At 41.9% G+C, this 22,143-nt stretch overlaps 1 protein-coding gene across 1 annotated transcript; it reads right to left on the reverse strand.

Annotated features, from left to right (window-relative positions):
- Positions 1 to 1,959: 1,959 nt before the first annotated feature.
- On the reverse strand, positions 1,960 to 14,281 carry LOC141495349 (uncharacterized). The gene is made up of 3 exons (XM_074196556.1): positions 14,096 to 14,281; positions 8,803 to 8,863; positions 1,960 to 8,606 (listed from the first exon to the last, which is right to left on the reverse strand). The coding sequence occupies exons 1-3, from the start codon at positions 14,118 to 14,120 to the stop codon at positions 2,264 to 2,266; spliced, it is 6,429 nt and encodes a 2,142-aa protein (XP_074052657.1). The 5' UTR covers positions 14,121 to 14,281; the 3' UTR covers positions 1,960 to 2,263.
- Positions 14,282 to 22,143: the final 7,862 nt, after the last annotated feature.

Consider the following 22,143-nt stretch of genomic DNA (forward strand, 5'->3'; position numbering starts at 1 on the left):
ATAGGAACTTGGAGGGCATCCAAAGCAGTTCCAATCACTTAATTTGGATAGCATTATGCAAAGGATCAATTTCTCTTTGATGGAGCCCTAGAAAGAGGTGAAAATGAGTGATAACCAGAAGTCCAACCAGTGGAAAAAAAGTCTTTTGTATCATATAGTTGTTTTAAACCCTAGGAATAAATTGGGATCAGCGTTCTCAAATTTGCCCCCCACACCACCCCTTATCAATAAAATCTGTAAAGCTTCAGAAAAATCTCCCATACCAAACACAGGACTGCCACAAACACCCAACACTGCCATTTCCATCAGCTGAAAAACCCACCTGCACAATGAATGAGAGGATGCTTTAAACCCAGAGAAGCTCATGGTGATAGTGATAGAAGAGGCTCTTCTCCATCTCGCCTTCCTTCTCTTCCCTCCTCCCCTGGCGCTGTGGCTGCACTGTGAGCATTCCCACCCTGGATGGCCGAGTCAGGCCCCTGCCTTGCCACGATGGCATCAAGCTGGGCACTGTGAAGAGACTGCGCGGGGAGGGGCTGCCCTTCCCCAAGGTGCCCACCCAGCAGGGCCACCTCCTAGTGGAATTCAAAGCGCGCTTCCCGGACAGGATCGCTCTGCCGGCACCACAAATCTTAAAGCAGCAGCTGCCTGGCTCCTAGGCCTGGCCTCGGGGAGGCCCCGGCCTCCACAGCAATAGCGCCCTCCCGCCCCAGGCTCCCGCAGCCACACAGGCAACCCAGCCGGCCCTGCAGCCCACCGGGAAAACTTTTTCTAAAATGCAAAAAAAGCCACTTTTCTTCTCAGAGAGTTGTTCCTGCCCCTCACCTGGTGGGAAGGAAGGGTGGGGGGAGGGCGGAGGGAGGCATGCTCCAGGCCCAGGGGTGGCTGTTTTTGTCCCAAGCTTTGCAACCACTTTTCCTGCTGCTCCTGGTTGGACAGTGACTTGACTGTTACTTGAGGACCTGTAAAGGTTTCCTATCCAGGCCTGTAAATAGCATGTCGTTCCCCCACCTGCTGCCCAGGTCCTTCCTGCCCTCCTTTCTAGTCCCCTCTCCCACCAAAGGTTGGAGGGTGGGGGGAGGACCCGCAGGACACACCCCAGACCTTTGTCAGCGAAGGGGCAAGGGTGACTCTTCACGTGTACGTGCTCATGGGCACATCCTGCCCACAGAGTGGTGCACAAATGCTCAGGTATGGGGAGGGGGGCGGGGAGCGGGGCGGGGAGGGCCCCTGAGCACCAGACACTTTGTATTTCCCAGGCGTGGAGGTGCTGAGCCGCTTGGGGAGAAGTGGGAAGGAGAGGCAGCTGGCTTCACCACCTATGCCGCAAACACTTTCCCTCCTTTGACAGCCACAGCTTGCCTACCACAAACTGGGTCAGCAGGCTGGGGGCCGTGGGGGTGGGCAGAAGGGGAATGGCCATACGACAGTACCACATGTGTTTTCTTTCAGGCTTAACTAAGGGTATTGGGGTGGGAGGGATTTTTACCTTTTTGTACTAGGCTGCTCTTTGGGGCTGCCAGCCTTGATTCAGAAGGAAGGGCATCTAGGGCTCCCCCACCCCCCGGGAATTCAGGGTCATAGCAGCCATGCCCTGGCCTCCCTGCCCCAAGGTTTCCACCTGCCAGAGCCTAGCATGCCCTGCCTTGTCCACTCCATCTTCGAGCTTCTGTGCTCCCCGGCCTAGGGAACGGCAGGGAACCCAGAATATCTTGCCCTGCTGTTCCCCACTATCCAGCAGGGAACCCAGGAGAAAGGGTTGACTCTGGCCAGGGCGGTGGCTACCCTCTAAGAAACTGGTGTGGGGGCATCTTGGCTTCTCTCATTTTGATGAGCACCTGAATATTTTCATAGTTAGTTTTTTCTATTTTTTGGTAATGACAGTATTATGAAAAAATAAAAAGCATTTTACAAATACAAAACTGTGGACCCGTGCACTAGAGGGAAGTGGGCAGAAGGAGGTGAGGGATTATGACCTCTCAACCAACACTGCCCAGGCTGTTAAATCACCATTTCCAGGGGCGAGCTGCCCTCTAGTGGCCAAGCAGATTATCCCAGAGACACCCCCCCCCAACTGACCTCAAGGAAATTTCCCATCCCAAAGCAGCCTCTGAGCATATCTCCGTTCCCCTAACCACCCAAAACCATGCAGCAAACATCTCTGGGGGACAGAAAAACTACTCTGGTTAGAATAGAATGTATTTGGGAAGAATAATACCCTTAATACAAGTGGTAGCCATCCCCTTCTGAAGGTCCAATAGTATCAAGAGAACAGGTTCTCTCCTGGGTGACTGGATTCTCTTGGAGGGAGCCAAAGAACTCCATACTGAGAAGGACCTGGGGAGTCCCTCTGAAAGGATCCCCCAAGAGGCAACTTGGGATGGTACTTGGAGTGTCCTCCAGTCCTGGTGAAACTTGACCCTTTATGGCAATGGCAGATTTGACCTGAAGAGATGGACACTTCACTAGCAAGGGAGGCTAGCTTCTCTGAAGGCAGATCCCTGAATCTCAGAGTTTTACCTTTAACCCTTTTCTCTCTCTCCTGGGTTTGCCTCCCCCAACTCCAGTGGGCTTCTGAACCTTTTCTGTGGTCCCTTGACTCACCATTGCTCTCCTGAACCTTAGCAGAGGAGTGTGCCCGGAGTTCATTCATTTTATGGCCTGTGGGCTCACTTTGAGTCTTCAGGGGTTGGAGTTCCCTTTCCTGTTGCTGGTTCTCTTCACAAGCATCCACCAAGCCCTTCTTTAATATCAGGCCAACAACCACCATATTCTCTGAAGTTGAAGGAACCTCGCTACTGAAAGGAGCTTCACTCTCTTTGGAGAGAGACTTGACCATAAATGGAGTCTCCTCAGTGGTCTCCTTCCCAGATATTGCTGCCTCTACCCTAGGGAAGGGCTCTTCTGACCCTTTGATTTTCTTCTTAGGACAAAGCCATCTGAAGAATCCCTTCATCTTCTGAGCTAATCTAATTTCTAAAGATGTTTTCTGTTGGAGTACCCCCTCTGGCTTTGTCAACCATACAACTCTGCTCATAGTACCCTGGGATAGACATTTGCTATCAGAAGTGTGACCCTTCAATAAATTGGGGTTCTTTTCCTCTCCATCCCCAATTTTTCGGTCTCCTTTTGGTTTACTGAGGTTCCCTTTTCTCTGAGATTGTACCCATTTGGCCTGTTTTTTCCTGGTGACTGGAGAATAAAGTTTCTGGTATTCCCTCAAGCTGTGTCCTTTTCCTTTTAGCATCCCAAGAGGACCAGGCTCCTGGGTACCTGTCACTTTTTCATTCGGTTTCTGCAGGGAGTATGACCTGGGAGCCACAGTAGCCTGAAAACCAAGAGCATGGGGATAGACCAGAGTGTCTGAAACATGGCTCTGTTCTAGTACTCTTGGATGGAACTCTTCCTCATTGTTAAGTTGGGCTTTAAAGAGAAGGGAACTTAAATCCAAGGTGCTTAGACAGAGGGCTCGTCCCTCAGCCTTCTGAGAATCTTTAATCTCTCTCTCATGGGAAGGCCCTGGAAAACTTTCAGTGGTTTCACCTGCCAGAGGGGCTTCCACTTGAAGGGAGGGAGGAAGTTGGAGTTGTTTTCTTGTTGCCAGTTCTCTAGACTCCCTTACCCTTAAGGGAATTCCCAAAACCTTTTCAACAATCCTTTTCTTCAGATGAAAATTTAGCTTGGAGAAACTGATGACCTTGTTTAATGCACAGGGAATCTGAAGAAGGCAAAGTCTTTCACCTTCATATGCTCTCTCATTTTCCTCAAAGAGGGCAATTACCCTGTGCTCCTGCTTTTCCTTTGCTTGGAGTTTCCTCCTGAATCTGGGGGCTAGGTCTTTCTGTCTTTGAAGCAAAGCTGGATGCTTCATATTCAACTCTAAAATTTTCCTCCTAGACCCCATCTCAGTCATGTGCTCTCTAGGTCCCCTATCCATTTGGCAAGGTCTAGGAGAGAATATATTCTGTTCCCAGTCCCCCCCAGCCTGAGGTCCTTTCCCCAGTTCTTTTACAATATTCCAGGAACTCTTCTCGGCTTCTAAGATATCTAAAACAGGAACAGGGGCTTCTCTGGCAACACCACCTACCCATAATTCCTGGAGGTTTCTTTCCCCTATCCTAGAGTAAGGCTTCAGCCAATGGATAGGTGAAACTTGAGATGAAGGATTTTTTAGTTTAAACAGGTAGATGGATTCCAGGACTTTTCTGGGCAGACCCCACTTGGCCCGAATGTGGAGATGACGAATGTGGGATTCAAGGAGTTTCTTAGTCTCTAGATTAAGGAATGGAATATCCTTGCAGGTTTCTACTTGATAAATCACTTCTTCAGTGGGTGAAGGAGCCTCTTGCCGGAATTGTGGTTGGGGTTGGATTTCAGACTTGGGTTCAGTTTGAGATTGAGTTTGAGTTTCTATGTCTTCCATATATGGAGAATTGGGAACAATCTCTTTCATTTTCAGTGGTCTAGGTGGTGTCTGACCAGGCTGTAAAGATATGGACTGATACCTTGCCCAGGAACGACACACCCTCTCAGGAACCACTTTCTGCTGTATTGCTAAGCTCTTCTTAATAAGATGTTTCTGCGATATTTCCTGTTTACTTGGGGCTGGACTTTTCTCAAGGTCGTTCTTTGGGCTCTCCTTCGCGTGCATAGTTGGACCTGTCTCAGGCATTATTCCTGATGCCACACCTAGAATAGCCACTGAATCACTTGCTGTATCCCTTTTCCCAGAGTGCTTCAAGTCTAGGAATGTAGAAGGTTTAGACCTTTTAGACCTTGCAGGGTCTTCCTGAGGTATAGTCTGAAGCAGAAGGTGTTTGATTGAGTCTTCCATTCTCCAGGCAAGACTCCAGTGATGTTGTAAAAGCCGCCTTCGAAGATGGGTCTCCAGTAGTTTCTTGACATCTTTGGATAAGAAAGGTATCTCCTGGGGCCAGTTGGAAACCTGTACCTGGGGCAAAGGGGACTTATGGAACTGGGGCATCCGTACAGGCAAAGGGTAGAAGGCTTTATAAGATCTCTGAACAACGTGGGGCACACCCCATAAAGACTGGAGTTGTTTCTGCAGCAGGTGCCACTCCAAGGCCTGGAACTTTGGCAGGTGGATAGTTGGGATTCGTATTGAGGTCTCTTCAGGGTCAGTTCTTAAGGTCCTGACTAGGGTCGGTGATGAGGATAGGACTGGGGAAGGCAATGGGTATGAGGTCATTGGAGGAGTTGAGGGTGAGGGTGGGGGTGGGATTGGGGATAGGGTTGGACTGTGAGGTAAAGATGGTGGATGGGATGAGGTTGAAAGAGAATTTGGAAGGAGTTTAAAGTTTTGGGTTGGAGAAGGTAGAGTGGGTTGATTTGCTGAGTTGGACAGGTGGAGGTAGCAAAGATCATTGAAAAAAACCGAGGCATTGTCCTCTGGTAGTAATTTGATCCTGGCCTCCTGCCTGGAGGAGGAACTAGATCCCATGTAGGATGTTGCCAAAGATTCACTATGTAGAGAGGGAAGACCCCAGAAGAGCTGAATATACTGTTGATTATGGCTTATTGTGCTCTCAGGACTCCACCCAGGCATGGAACAAAGTCTGTTCAGAAAATGAAGGGTGCTGGGGGCTAGGATCAGGGATAAAGGAGTGTAGGGCTGCTGAGAGCTGGACATCTGCTCTGGTTTCATGTGATTGCCAAGGGTTTTGGAACCCAAGAAGTGTTGGTCTGAACTCCCATACTGTGGATCTGGGGTCCACAGATCTTTAGCAGATGGTTCTGTGTCTTCCAGAACCAAAGGAAATTTCTCCAATTCCCTGTGGTGGAAACAGGGTGGGAGATCTGCAGTAGCTTGGCTCAGTAATTCCTTTTCCTTCCAAATATGGAGTGCTGTCTTTTCTGTAATGTGCATCTCCAGGAACTCCTGGGCACTTGAGCTGAGGCGAGGGACTTTATTAGCCCCTGCATGCTGCTGGGCTCTGGTATTCTTGGTCTGTTCAGAAAGCTGCAGTCGTAAAGGAACCAAGTTCTTCTGCTGCTGCTCTGAGCTCTTATGGTCACTTGGCTTCTCTGGCATGAGAATGGGTAAGGTCCTATTCTGTTTTCTATTTTGTCTCCAGGGATAGGCTTCTGATGGGTCAAGAGAAAGGGGTTCCACTTTCGAAGCCCAGAGCAACAAATACGGGAGTATTAAATACTCTTGGGAATTCCGCTGCTGAGAGATGCCTGAAAAGGTTGCATGTGATTCATCAATGTCAGAAGTCAATGGGGCTGAGGTCATCAGAGTAGCATCATCAGTGGATAAGACTCGTGGAATGGAACCCAATACTTCTGGTTTTCCACATGTAGATGGTGCCAAAGGAGAATTTGGTGACCTTGGAGTCAGGGAAGATTGTTGGGGAAGCTGAAAATCTACTAAAGAGGGGGGCTTCAGAAACATGGGGGGATCCTTGATGCTCATCAAGGGATTTCTGCTTGGTGTGACAGTGTGAGCTGGTGAGGTGAAATTCAGTGATTTTCTGTGTGTTGTAGGTTGAACATGAGCCCTGGAAGGATTGTGGTCTGCAAGAGTACCACCTGCCAGTGAAAATTTAAGGGCCTGGGAACTAGTCATATTCTCTAAACTGGTGGCTGCTACTGAAGTGGTTTGAGTTGGGGAATGAATATGGGCTTCTTCAGAGGGAGAGTGGAACAATGATGATCTAAGAATCTGTGAGCAGATTTTCTCTTCTAAGTGGGGGGAAGCCTGTGAGAAGGTGGGAGCCACAGAAGTGGTGGGACTTGTAAAGGAGGCACAGGCTATAAGGGGAGTATGAACCAAAGAGGGAGTACAGATTGTGGAGGAGGGAGAAGCCTGAGAAGAGGTATGGCTAGTAGATCCAGTGCAGGACACCATGGTGGTACAGACCATAGAAGTCATATGGACTAGGGAGGGGACATGAACCAGAGAAGAGGTAAGGGTTTCTCCAAGTGTTCTGGCTATACTTGAAGTGCTAGACATAGAGGCCTTTGGTGCTAGTGGTGAGTCCAGAGATGAAGTGCGGGATATAGAGGCCTTTGATGCTATTGATGAGGTATGGAACCTTGAGGTCCTGGCAGGTTTTCTTGATGGGGCAGAAATTTTTAAGGGGACAATTGAAGAGGTGGAAGGTGAGGAGAAACTAGGTCTTCTAGAGGAAATGGGGGCCATTGAAGGAGCTTTTGAGGAGGTAAAGGAGGAAGTAGAAGCCACAGAAGTGATGTAAGTTTTTGAGTAGCTGGGATTCAGTGAGCTGGTATGGGCCACAGAAGGAGAATGGCAGATCTGGGGCTGTTTACATAAGTGAGTACGGTCTATTAAAAATGAGGGGTCTAATATTGAAGTTTGGGCTATTGGGGAGATGGGAGCCATAGAAAGGGCAGGAGCAACTGAAGCGGCAGGAGCAAAAGGAGGAGTGGGAGCAAAAAAGGGGGAGGGAGCATAAAAGGGAGAGGGGGCAAAAGGAGGACCAGGAGTAACTGAAGGGATGGGAGGAAAATAAGGTGTGGGAGTTACTGGAGGAACAGGGGAAGGAGCTACTGGAGGAACAGGAGCCACTGGAAGTCCAGGAGCAAATGATAGGGTGGGAGTAATAGGAAGTGTAGAATTAAGAGAAGGGATGGGAGTTATAGAAATGTCAGATGCAGTACAAGGGGTGGGGGTCACAAGAGGAATGGGAAAAATAGAGGGGGGCGGAGCCACAGGATGAGTGGGGATAATAGAAGGGGGAGGAGCCATATGAGGACTGGGGTTCAGAGAAAGAGTTGGAGGCACAGAAGGGGTGTGAATAAAAGCAGGGGGAGTTGCAAGAGGAGAGGTGAGAGTCAGGGGAGCAGGAGGGGACAGAGGCACAGGAGGGTGCAGAACTGTACCATGGAGGGAAGCCACAAGAGTTGGAGTAGTAGAAAGAGTGGAAGCCACAAGAGGGGTAGGAGCTGAAGATAAGGGATTGTTGACTAATTGGAGATCCTTTAAGGAGGGATGGGTAATAGTGTGGCTAGTTGGTTCCTGTGGAACACCTGGGATGGGTGAAGGAGTAGAAGCCTCCGGGTTTGGGGGGTTCATTGAGGCAACGGGGACCATCGAGGGAGTTTGGACCATGGATGAGGCTAGTGAGTGATTTGGTGGCAATGAGGGTGTGAGGGCCTCTGTGAGCCTAGGAACTAATGGTGGGACGGTTTCCAGGGAAGTGTCCGACATTGCAGAAGTGTGGACAACAGTGGAGGTATGAGCGAGTACCAATATATGGGCCCTGGAAGTGGAAATGGACTGGGAGTAGGACTGGCCCATAATGGGGGGTGTGGAAGAGTGGGGCAGGGTGAAATTGAGGTCCACTGGGGGGATGGGAGCAATAGAAGTAGTATGACCTGGCAAGGTACTGGTAGCCAAACAGGGAGAGGGATTCAGTGAGGTTTGGTCAGATGCAACTGGGTTATGTGAGGGGCTGGGCACCAGGTTAAGGTTAGATGGCAGGGTCCAGGAGGCCAGTTGGGGCAGAGGGGATTTGTACAGCAGAGCAGCCTTCAAAGCCGCAGAATCGCACACTTCACAGCAGGGGTCTCTGCAAAGCATCTGCCTGATTATGTCCTTCTCAGAGAGCTTGGCCTTGGGACTGCAGGAAACAGAAATGACTGGTTTAAGGAACTAGGGAAGGGGCATGTGAGGATCCTTCTCCCTCCTCTTCCTCCCCCACTCCCTAGTCAGTTCAACCCCCTCACCAGGCACCCCCCATTAAATCTTTGATTCTTCCACTCCATAATAGACACAGAAATCTAGAATGATACAGATGGACAAAGGGGAGAGGTTACCTTGTCATCAAAGCTGTAAGGTCCTCAGAACTTTCAGTTCCTTCTTGGTAAGATCTCCAAGCTATGAAACCAGAAAAACAATAAAAGATGACTAGTAACATAGATCATAAATTTAAGAAAAAACTTTAAAATGTTAAGTTGTATGTTGAGTGGGATAGAACTCTAAGGGATATTAAAACAGAAGCTATGTTGGGAGGCCACACTAGTTCACAAATTCAAATGGGTGAGAATAAGGCAATAAGTCTCTATCCTAGTTTCTATTCCTTTCATGCTAAGAATAATTGTAAAGCAGGGAACAAATTGTCCATAATTTCATTTAGCCGAGTCAGAAAATTGCCCAAATTTTGGTTTCTTTTTAATGAGCTTCTCCTTTGATAACTTCCTTCTCTAAGAACCATATGTCAAGGAACTTCAAATGATATCATCAGGGGGCAGCTAAGGTGGCACAAATGAACAGATCCCTAGTCCCAGAGTCAGGAAGTCCTGAGTTCAAATCCAACCTCAGATACTTAATAATTACCCAGCTGCGTGAAATCACTTAATCCCATTACCTTGTGAAAAAAAATAAAAAACAAACAAAGCAAAAAAGGATACTGTCACCCAAGTATTGTCATTTGAAGACCCAAGGAAAGGAAATAAGATAAGAAATTTCAGAATTTAGGAAATTCAGAAATTCCAAAAGAAAGAAATGTCAGGAAGTAGAAGACAGTTCAGTTGGAACTATTCAGAGGGGCTTGAACAGTTTAATTCAAGGAGCATTTTTTATCTTTAGTCCTTTATTATATATTAGTTTAATTTTTTATAATATTTAACATTGTATGTAAAATAGTCATCAAGATTGAATTTTTTTTGAGATTTTAAGTTCCACATTTTGTTGTCTTCCTCCCATCTCTCCCCCTACCTATGACAGGGAGTTATCTCATATAGGTTATATATGTACAATCATGTTATAACGTTTTATTAGTCCTGCTGTGAAAGAATTCGAACAAAAGCAAAAGAAAAAACCATGGGAAAGAAAAAACATTTAAAAATGGGAAAAAGCTGTATTCAGACAACCCAGGTTTTTTGGTTTCTTCTGGATATAGATGGCATTTTCCATCACTTGTCTTTGCCCATTGAATGGCTGAGAGGAGTCTGTCATTGTTGATCATAATACAGTGTAGTCAAGAAGTATTTCTTAAGACCTACTCTGTGGACATATAAACAAAAAAGGAGTTTCTCTCTTCAGAGAACTTACATCTTACCAGAGGGAAACAATGTGCAGAAGGCTTGGTTACACTAACAACAGGGAAGATCAAGTTAGACTTCTTCCTATAAGAGGTGGCTCCTGAGATAAACCTCAAAGGAACAAAGGACTTCCAAGAGGGAAAGGGGAAACAGAGAAATGGTTTTTCCCTAGGCATTCCATATGGAATAATCTGTAGAAAAGCCCAGATGACAGGCAGAATGTCCCATAAGGGGACAACAGGTAGAATATTTTGCAGTTCACATGAGTGAAGGAGATTTATATGAAGTCAGTAGGAGAAAAAACATGTAAAGGACTTTAAATGTCAAACAGGAGTTGACATTTTATTCTAGAGAAAATATTGGGCTGCAGGGGCTTCTTGATTATTAATCTCCCCTCTTCCTAATTATCCTCTTTGAGATTAACCTCCTTTCTTCCAGTTATCTTAAGTTTGAAAGCTAAGAGAGTAAGAGAAAAAAAGGATTTATCTGGGGCGGCTAGGTGATGTAGTGGATAAAGCACCGGCCTTGGAATCAGGAGTACCTGGGTTCAAATCTGGTCTCAGACACTTAATAATTACCTAACTGTGTGGCCTTGGGCAAGCCACTTAACCCCATTTGCCTTGCAAAAAAACACCCTTAAAAATAAAAGGATTTATCTGTCCATTTTTTATGTACTAGATTTTAAGCACTTTTTAAAATAAATATTTCATGTGATGTCAAATAACCATGTGAGGTAGGTGCTGTTATAACCACCATTTTACAGTGGAAGACACTGAGGCAAGCAGGTTAAATGACTTGCCCAAAGTCATACACCTAATAAGATTTGACTTCCTGACTCTAAGCCTGGTACACTAGTGACTGACTGTACCATTAGGTGCCTTTATCATTTTCATTCACTCTCCCTCTTCCCCATGTTCAATAAATTTTCAAGTCTTACCAAGTCTACCTCATAACATGTCCTGTCCATCTCTTTTCTCCAGTCATCATGCTGCCTCTCAAGTTCAATCTCACCTCTCACCTGGACTATTATCGAGGTCTTATTTTATCTAGGCTGTCCCCATTCTGATCCATCCTCCCCAGAGCTTCCCAACTGATAGTCTTATGAGGAATATATTATCACCCCAGTCCAAAAGCTCCAATAGCTCCCTTACCTTTTAGATAAAAACATCAATTCTCTATTCAGCATTTGAAGCTATTCATAATCTCTCTCCAATTTAATTTTCCAGATTTAGATATAACTGGCCTTCACATGCCATAGACCAGTCAAATTATTGTTTGTCTTACAGAAGATGCCACCCACCCACTTTCTCAGGTCCATTCCCACTCTCCAGTTATATTTCTATGAAATATTATACCTTTGCACAATCTGTTTCCCTTGCCTGGAATAAATTAATTCCTTGCTGCTACCTCTAGGAATCCCTAGGTTCCTTCATTGGTGCCACCTCCATAGGATCCCTTCTCATCCTAGTGTTCTCCTCCCCCCTCCCAATTTACTTGGAATATATTTTGTATTTCCTTAAATGTTTACAAAATTTTCCTCAATTAAAATATAAGATGCCAGAAAACCAAAACTATTGGGGGCAAGAGGACTTGGCAACCCCAGAGCCTGATACAGAGATGGCCCTTGGTTCTTGTTAGTTGATTGATTAACAGGCTTTTGGTTTAGGAATATCAGTTTCACAGCTGTTTGGTTAGAAGATGGACTGGAGAAGAAATAAAAGAGAAGCCAGTTGAATACATAATAATCCAGAATAGAGTCAGTGAATAACTAACATGAGAATGGTGTATCCATGTAAGAGAAGAGAAGGGAATATTGGACTTGAAAATATTTTAGAGATAGTTTCAACAAAGTGGGTTGACTGAGGGAGCAGAGGTGAAACAGAAAGTTAGTTGACATTCTCCAAGGTTATAAGATGTAGTGACTGTAAAATGTGTTGCCTTTTACGAAATAGGAGTTAGGAAGGGTGAGTTTTAAGGAAATCAATTCATTTTGCATATATCAAGTTTGAGATGCCTAAGGAACATCTGTATGGATGGAGATAACCTAGTAGAATGCTAGAGATATGATATTGGCACTCAGGAGAAGGATGAAGACTGGATTCTAATTATAGAAATCATTGGAATAAAGATAATAATTGAACTCATGGGAACTAATGAAAGTACCAAGAGCAAGTAGAAAGAAGAGAAGTCCGAGGACAGAATGTATCTAGTAAATAACAGATTATTGAGCCCAATGGTAGTTATTGGGCATATAACCAAGGAAATGAAAGGCTAAGATGAGAGTCCAACATTTATCCAAATATTCAAAGAAATATTCTTTACACGAGCAAAGAAATTGAAAAATAAATAAGGATGGGATATGATAATATATAGAATGTGGCCCTTACTTATGTACCCTCTAATGGATACCAAGTCACTTGCCAGGAAATGACCAGACACATTCTCTGACGCTAAAAGGATCATGATCCTTTAATTCATCCTAAGTAATCCAGGAGAGTCTGTGTAAATTGAGGGGGAAAGTTTTAAGAGGAGATGCTGAGAGCAAATTAGGAGATCAGGGAATAGTTTACCTGTCAGATCTAGGGAAAAGGAAGCAGATTATGACCAAGGGAGAGATGGAAAGCAACATTAAAAACAAATTAGATAATTTTGATTACATTAAATTAAAAAGATTTTGCACAAACAAAACCACTATAACGAAAACCAAAAGAAATGTACTCAATTGGGAAACAATTTTTTCAACTAGTAGTTCTGACAAAGGACTCATTTCTAAAATATATAGAGAACTGAGTCAAATTTATTAAAAATTAAAACAAGTCATTCCCCAATTGACAAATGGTCAAAGCATATTCAAAGATAAATTACAGATGAGGAAATAAAAGCTATCCATAATCATATGAAAAATTGCTCTAAATCATTACTGATTAGAGAAATGCAAATTAAGGCATCTCTGAGTTACCATCTCACACACCTCAGATTGGCCAATATTACCAGAAAGGACAATGATCAATGTTGGAATAGATGTGGGAAATCTGGGACACTATTACATTGTTGGTGGAGCTGTGAACTCATCCAACTTTCTGGAAAGCAATCTGGAATTATTTCCAAAGGGCAAAAAAAAATTTGCATATCCTTTGACCCAGCAATACCACTACTGGGTTTATACCCTGAAGAGCTCATGAAAAAGGGTAAAAAAATCACTTGTACAAAAATATTCATAGCAGCCCAGTTTGTAATAGCAAAGAATTGTAAAACAAGTGAAGGTCCATCAATTCAGAGAATGGCTGAACAAACTGTAGTATCTGTACTTCATGGAACATTATTTTTCTATTAGAAACCAGGAGGGATAGGAATTCAGAGAAGTCTGGAAGTATTTGCATGAACTAATGTTGAATGAGATGAGCAGAACCGGAACAACATTGTACACCATAACAGTAACATGGGGTTGATGATCAACCTTAATGGACTTGCTCGTGACATCAATACAGTAATCAGGGACAATTTTAGAGTACCCATGATGGAGAATACCATCTGTATCCAGAGAAACAACTGTGGAGTTCAAACAAAAACCACGGTCTATTACCTTCAATCAAAACAAAAAGTATCCTTTGTACCACATAATTTTACTATAGCTAATAATTTCATTTTCTCCTCAAGGATATAATTTCTCAACACATTGAATTTTGATCATTGTATAGCATGGAAAACATGTAAAGATTATCAGATTGCCTTGCTGTGGTGGAGGGAAGGGGAGGTGAAATTGTAAAATAAAATAGCTTACAAAAAATGATAGGTAGAAATTAATATTGTATATAAATGGAAAACAAATGAAATATTAATTTAAAAAGGTGATGCTGAGAATATTTAAGAAGCCAACTTGAGTCATAGTCAAGATAGACTATCAGAAAGAAAAGTGGATGGAGAGGGAAAAAGAAAACCTAGTCTCCATAGGAGACCTACCTCACTGAAATGGCCGTTCCTCCTTAATTGGGGTGGAAATTGGCATTTTAAGAAGTGAAGGAGCACATAAAGAAGAATATGCAGAAGTAGAGGACTAAGCCAATACCCCCTATAGTCGGTATCTGTTCCATCAGCATCCAAAGTCACACAGTAAAATGCTGTTGGCATCCATCTTCTCCAGAGTAAAGCACCAATAAATGATTCTAGCACAAAATGTCCCATTCTAGGCAAGGTTCCAGCTCTGCATCATAGGGCCTGGAACTTGGATCATGGAGTATGTCATAAAGAAAATTCTCTAGGTGGGGGCTGGGGGGAGATCAGAAGATGATGGACAACAGCCCCTCCGCCTATGGTCCATCTTAGAACATCCCCATGTTTTCCCTTTCCTCTCTACTCTTTTTCTGCCTTTGAGCCTTCCTTAGTTGGCTACTTACTGATGCTACCTCCAGCCTCCAGGGAGTTTTCTCTCATTATTCCCTTCTATTTCTCATCCAACCAGAAAAACCTCCTTTGTCCCCTCAAAGTGCTCATGTAATAATAATGATAAAATTGTTTGGGGGTTTGAGGTAATCAAGTTGAATGACTTGCCCAGAGTCACACAGCTAGTAAGTATCTGAGGCTGATTTTTACTCGATGACTTCAGAGCCATTACTCTATCCACTGGACCATCTAGCTACCCCAAGCATAATAAAAGGTATTTCTCCCTGTTTTCATCAGTTTACAGTTTGTCTGTAAAATGAACTGGAGGAAAAAATGGCAAACCATTCCAGCATCTTTGCCAGGAAAACCCCAAATAGGTTCACAAGACATTAAAAGACCCCCTTCTTTGTCTTCTTAATTTGTCAGATGCCCCTCAGGAACATCCTTTTTGAATTTGAGGGGAAACGTGTTGTAAGATGTAGAATGGTATAGAACAAAGTTAGAAAGGAAGAAGAAATGGTCAGTATGAGGAATCATGGACCCCTTTTAGTGGTCAGGTGAAATCTTTGGACTCCTGAGAACAATGTTTTTAAATGAAGAAAATACATGGGATTACAAAGGAAACCAATATACTAAAATTCAGTTATCAAAAAATTTTCTTTTTTAAGTTCACAAACCCTAGTTAAAAAACTTTTGGCTTAAGTATTTAAGAAGTATTAATTCATTCATCCTAATAAAGTAACATTAGTTGAAGACCTAAACTCTACAATTGACAATCTAAATGACAGTGATTCTGAATTTTCTGGTGGAAAAGATATTATAATTGTCTGGGACTATGTGCCAAATGAAAGTCAGATCCAGAGAGAGAGAAAAAAAAGAGAGAGGGAAGAAGTGTTGTACCCAAAGAGCAAGACGGAGACCAGAATTTGATAAGTTTAGAGACCTTTAATATTCCCGGGGACTGTCTGGGGATAAAGAATACCCAAATCAGACAGTACCTGAGTGTTCCAGGGTAGGGTTTTTATAGTGTTTTGGGGGGGGGGGGAGTACTGAGAGCAAGAAGGATACAGAGAAGCAAAGGAAGCAGTTAAAGCAGTTAGATATATTATCTTGATATATACATATGTAAACATAGGGTTCTGTATAGATAGGGGTGAAAAGGGGTCAGGGTCTTTGTGTAATGTTTGAACATATTTTCTGAGATGGAGGGAGTCAGGAATTTACTATCTTATGGTTCCAGCTGCACCAGGGGAAGGGGGAGGCAGTCCTGGAATTTAACAGATACAACAAGATAATTAGGCTAACAAGGATGCTTTGTAAATCTTTAGACAATTTTATGGTATATCCATGACACCTTGGGTCCTATCAGACTATTTTCAGACTCAAAGGCACCCAGCCAAAGTTATATTTCTAAGGAATTTCTCAGGGCCCAGAAGGATGTCAGGAACCCCTTTCTATACAGGAATTTCACAAACATTGATATTGTACTTCATTCTCCACTTTTTTTCCAAAATAACTCAAACCCTTGAGTTATCATCTTCATAACCTGTATAAGCATAAACTGCAAATATCTTTACAAAGGATCCAGGTATCATCATTACATCTCAATTCACCTATTTCTTTAAGTTGTACAGGCCAGCTAAATTAGAGATAAGACTCTCCCTAGATAGGATATAAACATACCACCCAATAGTCTTCCTCCTTTTCTTTCAATGGAGAACATCTACACCCTGCCTCTCATCCTTTTCATAAGGAGAAGGGCATAAGTAGGGGTGTCACACTTACATTATCAAGGGGAGGTTACAAAAACAGATCCCTTGACTATACAATGTAAACATTGGTGAGAAATGGTAGAGATGGGGCAGCTAGGTGGCGCAGTGGATAGAGCACTGGCCTTGAAGTCAGGAATACCTGGGTTCAAATCCGACCTCAGACACTTAATAAATACCTAGCCGTGTGGCCTTAGGCAAGCCACTTAACCCCATTGCCTTGAAAAATCTAAAAAAAAAATGGTAGAGATGAACTGGTCCAGGGTCTCTCCTCTCTTCTCTTCTCTCCTGGAGACCTCCAATGTCCTTCTGCATCTTCTGAATCTGTTCCAAAAAAGTCCTCTCCAGCTCAGGTGACTAGTTGAGACTTTGTCTTCTGGTAAAGAATCTGCTTAACATTTTATTTAGATCAAAACACATGTTTTCTTCACAAGACAATGAGATTTGAGGGCTTATTGCAATTTATATTTTGCCTTATTGCCATATTGATGCACATACTTAATTTTAACACAATAAACTTTCATTAGTGTTTTACTACATGAGCAAACTCCCAATGAGAATTGTCATACTATCTTAAATTTGTAACATACATTCAACAATTATCTTAGTTCAGAGTACCCAGCATATGGTTTAAAAATAAAACAATCTTAGCCTTTGCTCTTATTACAATAATGTCTCAAATATCCTTAACCAAAATGAAATTTTTCAAAATATGCTCAGATATACCATTGATTTTCCTTTTCCTGATATACTTATCTGACTCACATTCCTTTCCTTAAGCTAGGCCTTAAAATTATAATTATCCTAAGAATTTCCCATTCTTCTTCTTACCTAAATATTCCTTCTAAGTATTAAAGAAACTTAATTCCTATATTAACATGTAGCTGTTATCAAGTGTCAGAGCCCACATCTAACAAACTTAACCTATCTCTGGCTATTAGATCGAAGTCACCTAAAACTTCTTTTTTTCTGTTTTGCTTAGTAGCCATAAAGATCCAGGACATCAAAGGAAAATTCCCTTATAGGTATTGAATGTCCAGGCAGAAGTCATGTGAGTAGTCAAATGTCTTAGACCAGATTTATTCTTCCAGGTGAGACATATCCAAATGTCATTCTGGGGAAATCAAGTCAAAAGGGTCCAACCTCAGGCCTTTCTGGGAAGCCACCCCTTTGGTTGCACATCCCAGTCACCTGACATCTTGGCTTCCTTGACTATAAGAACATGACATTTACCCAGTAGCATTTCCTTTTTGCTGACCAACCTGGTATCTGATATAAAAAGAAAATTGATTAAAAGTCCTGTGATCTAAAATAGTTGTTTTATCTAATTAGATCTCCAAGTGAATCCACTTCATAATTTAGATTGGGCAGGGGGTCACAATCAATCAGCTCCCTTCATTTCATATATATATATATATATATATATATATATATATATTATATATATATATATATATAATATATATATGTATATATATACACACACATATATATATATATATATATATATATCACATATATCTACTCTGAGTGTCCCTGTCATTAGAATACATTAAATAGGGTTACTTTCTAAACATTCAAAAAGCAGTCAAGTTCTCTCAGTATCTGGAGTATTCCTTGATAGATTTTAGCTGTAAAGGCAGGGCCATTGTCTGACCTGATTCCTAGCAGGAGGTCAAATCAGGAAGGGGCTCATTCAGAATTTTTAAACTTCTTCCAAGACTGTTTCATTAGCTTCTACCCATTTTGAAAATGTGTCAACAAAAAACAAGAGATACTCAAAACCTGCTGCAGGCTGTCTCTCTTTCTATTGTTTATGCGATAAGAATTTTTCTGCCAGTTCCTCACCATCCTCCTGCTACCTTCTTCTCCCCTTTTTATTCAGCAAAGGAATCTTCCAAGGGGAGAGTAGGCTGGTTCAGGGGGAAGGGGAGACAGAACAAGATTTGTCCATCTAAGAATGTTCATTACCTTCCCTGCTCTTGTATTCCCCCTTTTGATCTAGCAAAGGAACCTCCCAAAGGGGAACAGACAGGACCTGGTGACAGGGGTGGGAGGATGGGATTTGGAAATTCAGGGGCTGAAGTCTCTAAATTTAACAAAACAGTAGTAATAAGTGTAACACATTAAGAACTAGATTTCACAAATAATCTTTCCATTATTATATTTATACCTAGATCTGCAGATTTAGAGCAAGGTCCAACACATCATTTAAAATTTCAGGGAACCCAGAGGGTCATGCTTTGATAATTTCCCTCATTACAATCATTAATTCCAGCTTTTACATCATTACAGTAAAATAGTTTATATTTCCGAAAGCAAATCACATGTTTGATAACACCTTCTAATTAGGTTTACATAATTTTTAATTTCCTAATCATTTTTCAAAGCCCCTCACATTTATTCAATATCATTGGAGAGGGTATCTTGTAGTTAAGATATAATATAAACATTAAATTCTTAACCTACATGAAACATAACATGCTGATATTTCATTCTCTTAAAGCAACATAAAACAACACATTCTCTTAAAGTTAACTTTATGATTAAGTATCTTTTACACTCAAACTTCTGAATTTTTGATTTATAAGCTTATGTTATCTCTTCTTCCAAATACATTTCTATTTTCAAAGAAAATAAGATCCCCTATCAATATTAGTTTTACACAATAATTTCAAAAACCCAATGTACACTTCCATGACAGTATTACAGTTATATGTATAATTTCCACTTTTTAACAGATAATAAATAAACTACATTGATGTCACATATCAATATTCCCTCTCATAAACATGAGGTAAAAGGGGGCAGCTAGGTGGCGCAGTGGATAGAGCACTGGCCCTGGAGTCAGGAGCACCTGAGTTCAAATCCAGCCTCAGACACTGAATAATTACCTAGATGTGTGGCCTTAGGCAAGTCTCTTAACCCCATTGCCATGCAAAAAAAAAAAAAAAAAACCTAAAAAAATGAGGTGAAAAACTCAGCCTTTCATAAATTTTCTGGGCCAAAAGACATTGAGAACTATAACCCATTGGCAAGGTATTCTCTTTTTTTCCTAATAACAAATCTTTACAAATATGATAGATGAAACTTCAATTCATTCATAATTTGTTATTACAAAACAATTTTAAAATCTCAAAAAGTATAGCTTAAATTGTTCTTATACAAAGCTTACTAATTGTACACAGCATATTTCAATTGCATTTGAATTTTCTTTACTCCCTAAAACTTTAAAATATAAAAAATTCTGAAGACCAATTGTTGCTAAAAAATACCTTCTTATGACTATAAGATTTTCTTCATACTTCTCTTAAATTCCAGAATTCCATATTCAAATTAGTCTTGAATCATTTTCTTTTCAAAAGACTAAAAAGTTTGCAAATTCTTTTTATCTTTATCAGTACAATTCTGACTTCTCAGTGGTCTTACTTATAAGAGCTTTTTATCCTCACTGACCAACATTTCTTAATATTAGAACATTCTATGTTCTGGGAATTGGAGATTCCCCACAATTTGAGATATCAAAGTAATATGTACTAATTCTTTACCTTTATTGTTTATCATTACTTACTCAATTCAGACTTTTCCCAAATACATGAACTACATTCCAATCAGTGTAAAATATCACCTTCCCCTTGTTTAGTTATTCTAAAGCTAACTCACAAGTCTTTCCTGACTCCCATGATTCTGGAGGGGCCATAAAACATCAGAATCCAAACTCAAACATATTTTTTACAAACCCCTTAATTCAGTTTACATGTATCTTTAGATTAGCACATTATAGGATCAATAATAACATAATAAAATTAACATTCATCTAGCAATTGCTTTCGTATCGAACTTTTCACTTTATGGGGTTTATTACTTTTCCAATCAATTCACTGCCAAACATTGCAAAAAGTAGCAATTTAATGTAATTTTTATATCACCCCAACCTCATATAAACACATAACTCCCTATAGACTTATAATTCTATAATTTCTTCTTTTCTTAAATGATTTGTAAACCATTTTCCAAAGTTCCCTGTTGCGGGAGGGGTCTGTCTGACCCTCCAGCCACCGCCCTCTACTTACCCTAATCCAGGGTCTTCAGACGTCTCTGGCTCCCCACCCGGGGTGGGGGAGGGGAGAAAAAACCAGGCAGAGCACCCGAGGAGAGGTTCACTTCTTTATTGATGTTGCTAAGAATCCCCCCGAGCCTTTCTGTACTATCCCTTTTATCCCCAGACCTAACTCCTCCTAGTAGGTGGTCTTGCTCCTCCTGAGTTCCCCCTGAGGGTGGAGCCAGCCCATACCAAGGCCATCCCAGTACCTGAAGGCAGGTTCTGACCTCTGGGCGTCTCAACGTTCCTCTCAGGGGGCCCCAGTCCAGAGCCGCCCCTAATAGTTCCCCAAATCCATCTTTGGTATACAAAGTCAACCCTGTTCAAACCTTCTATCTACATGCTTTTACCACTTTCCATACTTAATAAATGGTTCAAAAGAAACCCCAGTTGTCTCTATGTCTGGATTTTCTTTCCAGTACTTTCAGACACTTTTACTCAGACTATACAACACACATTTTCCTAGACATACTGTTCCACCATTCCTTTTCATTCTCCATGTCTGGCATTTCTTTCAAGTTCTTTCCAGACCTCTTCTGGACTTTAATTCATACTATTCTGAACTAGAATCAAACGGCTTATACAGCTATATAAACCACAGATATGATTCCACTTTTCACAATATATTTTCCATTCCAAGGTTTTAATATTTAACACTTCTTGATTATAACTGCTAAAATCCTGGAAAAGGTAAACAGTCATTCAAAAATCCCTTAGCCTAATTAGAATATTCCCTACCCCCCCTTCTTCAAATAGCATAAACTGAATAACTTTTATAGAGAGGACATCCTAGAGCCTTTCGGGGTATGGGGGGTTAATCTATTCTTAAATCCTACATGTCCCATAATTTTCTGTAATAACTAACAATATCTGAATCTATATTGATAAAATCTTGAAGCTCTAATGATACCATATCATTTTGGGAAAAGATTATTTAGTTTCCTCTATACAGGCATATCTTGGTAACCACTTTAGGATTAACCTGACTCTCTTGTCTTCCTGAAATTTATTTTCTCTATTTTCAAATTAAAATAGCATTTCTTATTTAACTAATTCTTCCTGAAGTAACTCTCTCTCCTGAAAGGGAGAGGGAGAGGGAAACACTCTGGCAACACAGAGTCATGGAGAACGGGAAAGAGAAGGGAACATAAACAAGGAATGGCGGGGAGGGGCCCTTCTCTTAATAGTAAAATAGCAGGGTGAGTAGTTTGGCCTCAGTCAATTTAGCACCAAAATCCATTCCTTTTATAAAATTTTTTTTAAATCCCTCTTGGAAGTGCTCAAGAGACAATGCAGGGGTGAGGAGGGAGGGATCATATTATCCATTGAAACACAGGCAGAAAGCAGGCTCAAAGGGGAGAGCCAGTGAGGGCATTAGATGAATACTGCCTAAAAGCAAAGAGCAGCAATTTAAATGAGGCAACCCAAGGAAATTTTTAGGGGAAATTTTCTCCCCATCTAAAAAAATCAATAGAAGTCAAACACACAAATAAACAGACAATCTAAACACATAAAGATAGATGAGGCACAAGCACAGATCACACAAACACAACAGAATTTTCCAAAGTGACAATTTCAACATATATATAAACAAACACAGGCCAATGGCAAATACCTGATGTCTCTGCTATCGCAAGGAGCACCCAAAAGACGGGACCCGGGTATCATGTCTGATATGGAATTCCCCTGCAACCAAATGTCCAGACCCAGAATCAGAACAAGCTTACCTCTGGAGGTGTAACAGGATCTCCACTTAGGCAGAATGGGGGATTGCAGTCGGGGAGAAGTTCATACTAAGACTATGTCTACCTAGTCCGGGGCTCTGGAAAATCATCAGAGGCCGGTTCCCCTAGGAAATGGAGA

Source organism: Macrotis lagotis, chromosome 8 (assembly GCF_037893015.1).
Source record: "Macrotis lagotis isolate mMagLag1 chromosome 8, bilby.v1.9.chrom.fasta, whole genome shotgun sequence".
Lineage (NCBI taxonomy): Eukaryota > Metazoa > Chordata > Mammalia > Peramelemorphia > Peramelidae > Macrotis > Macrotis lagotis.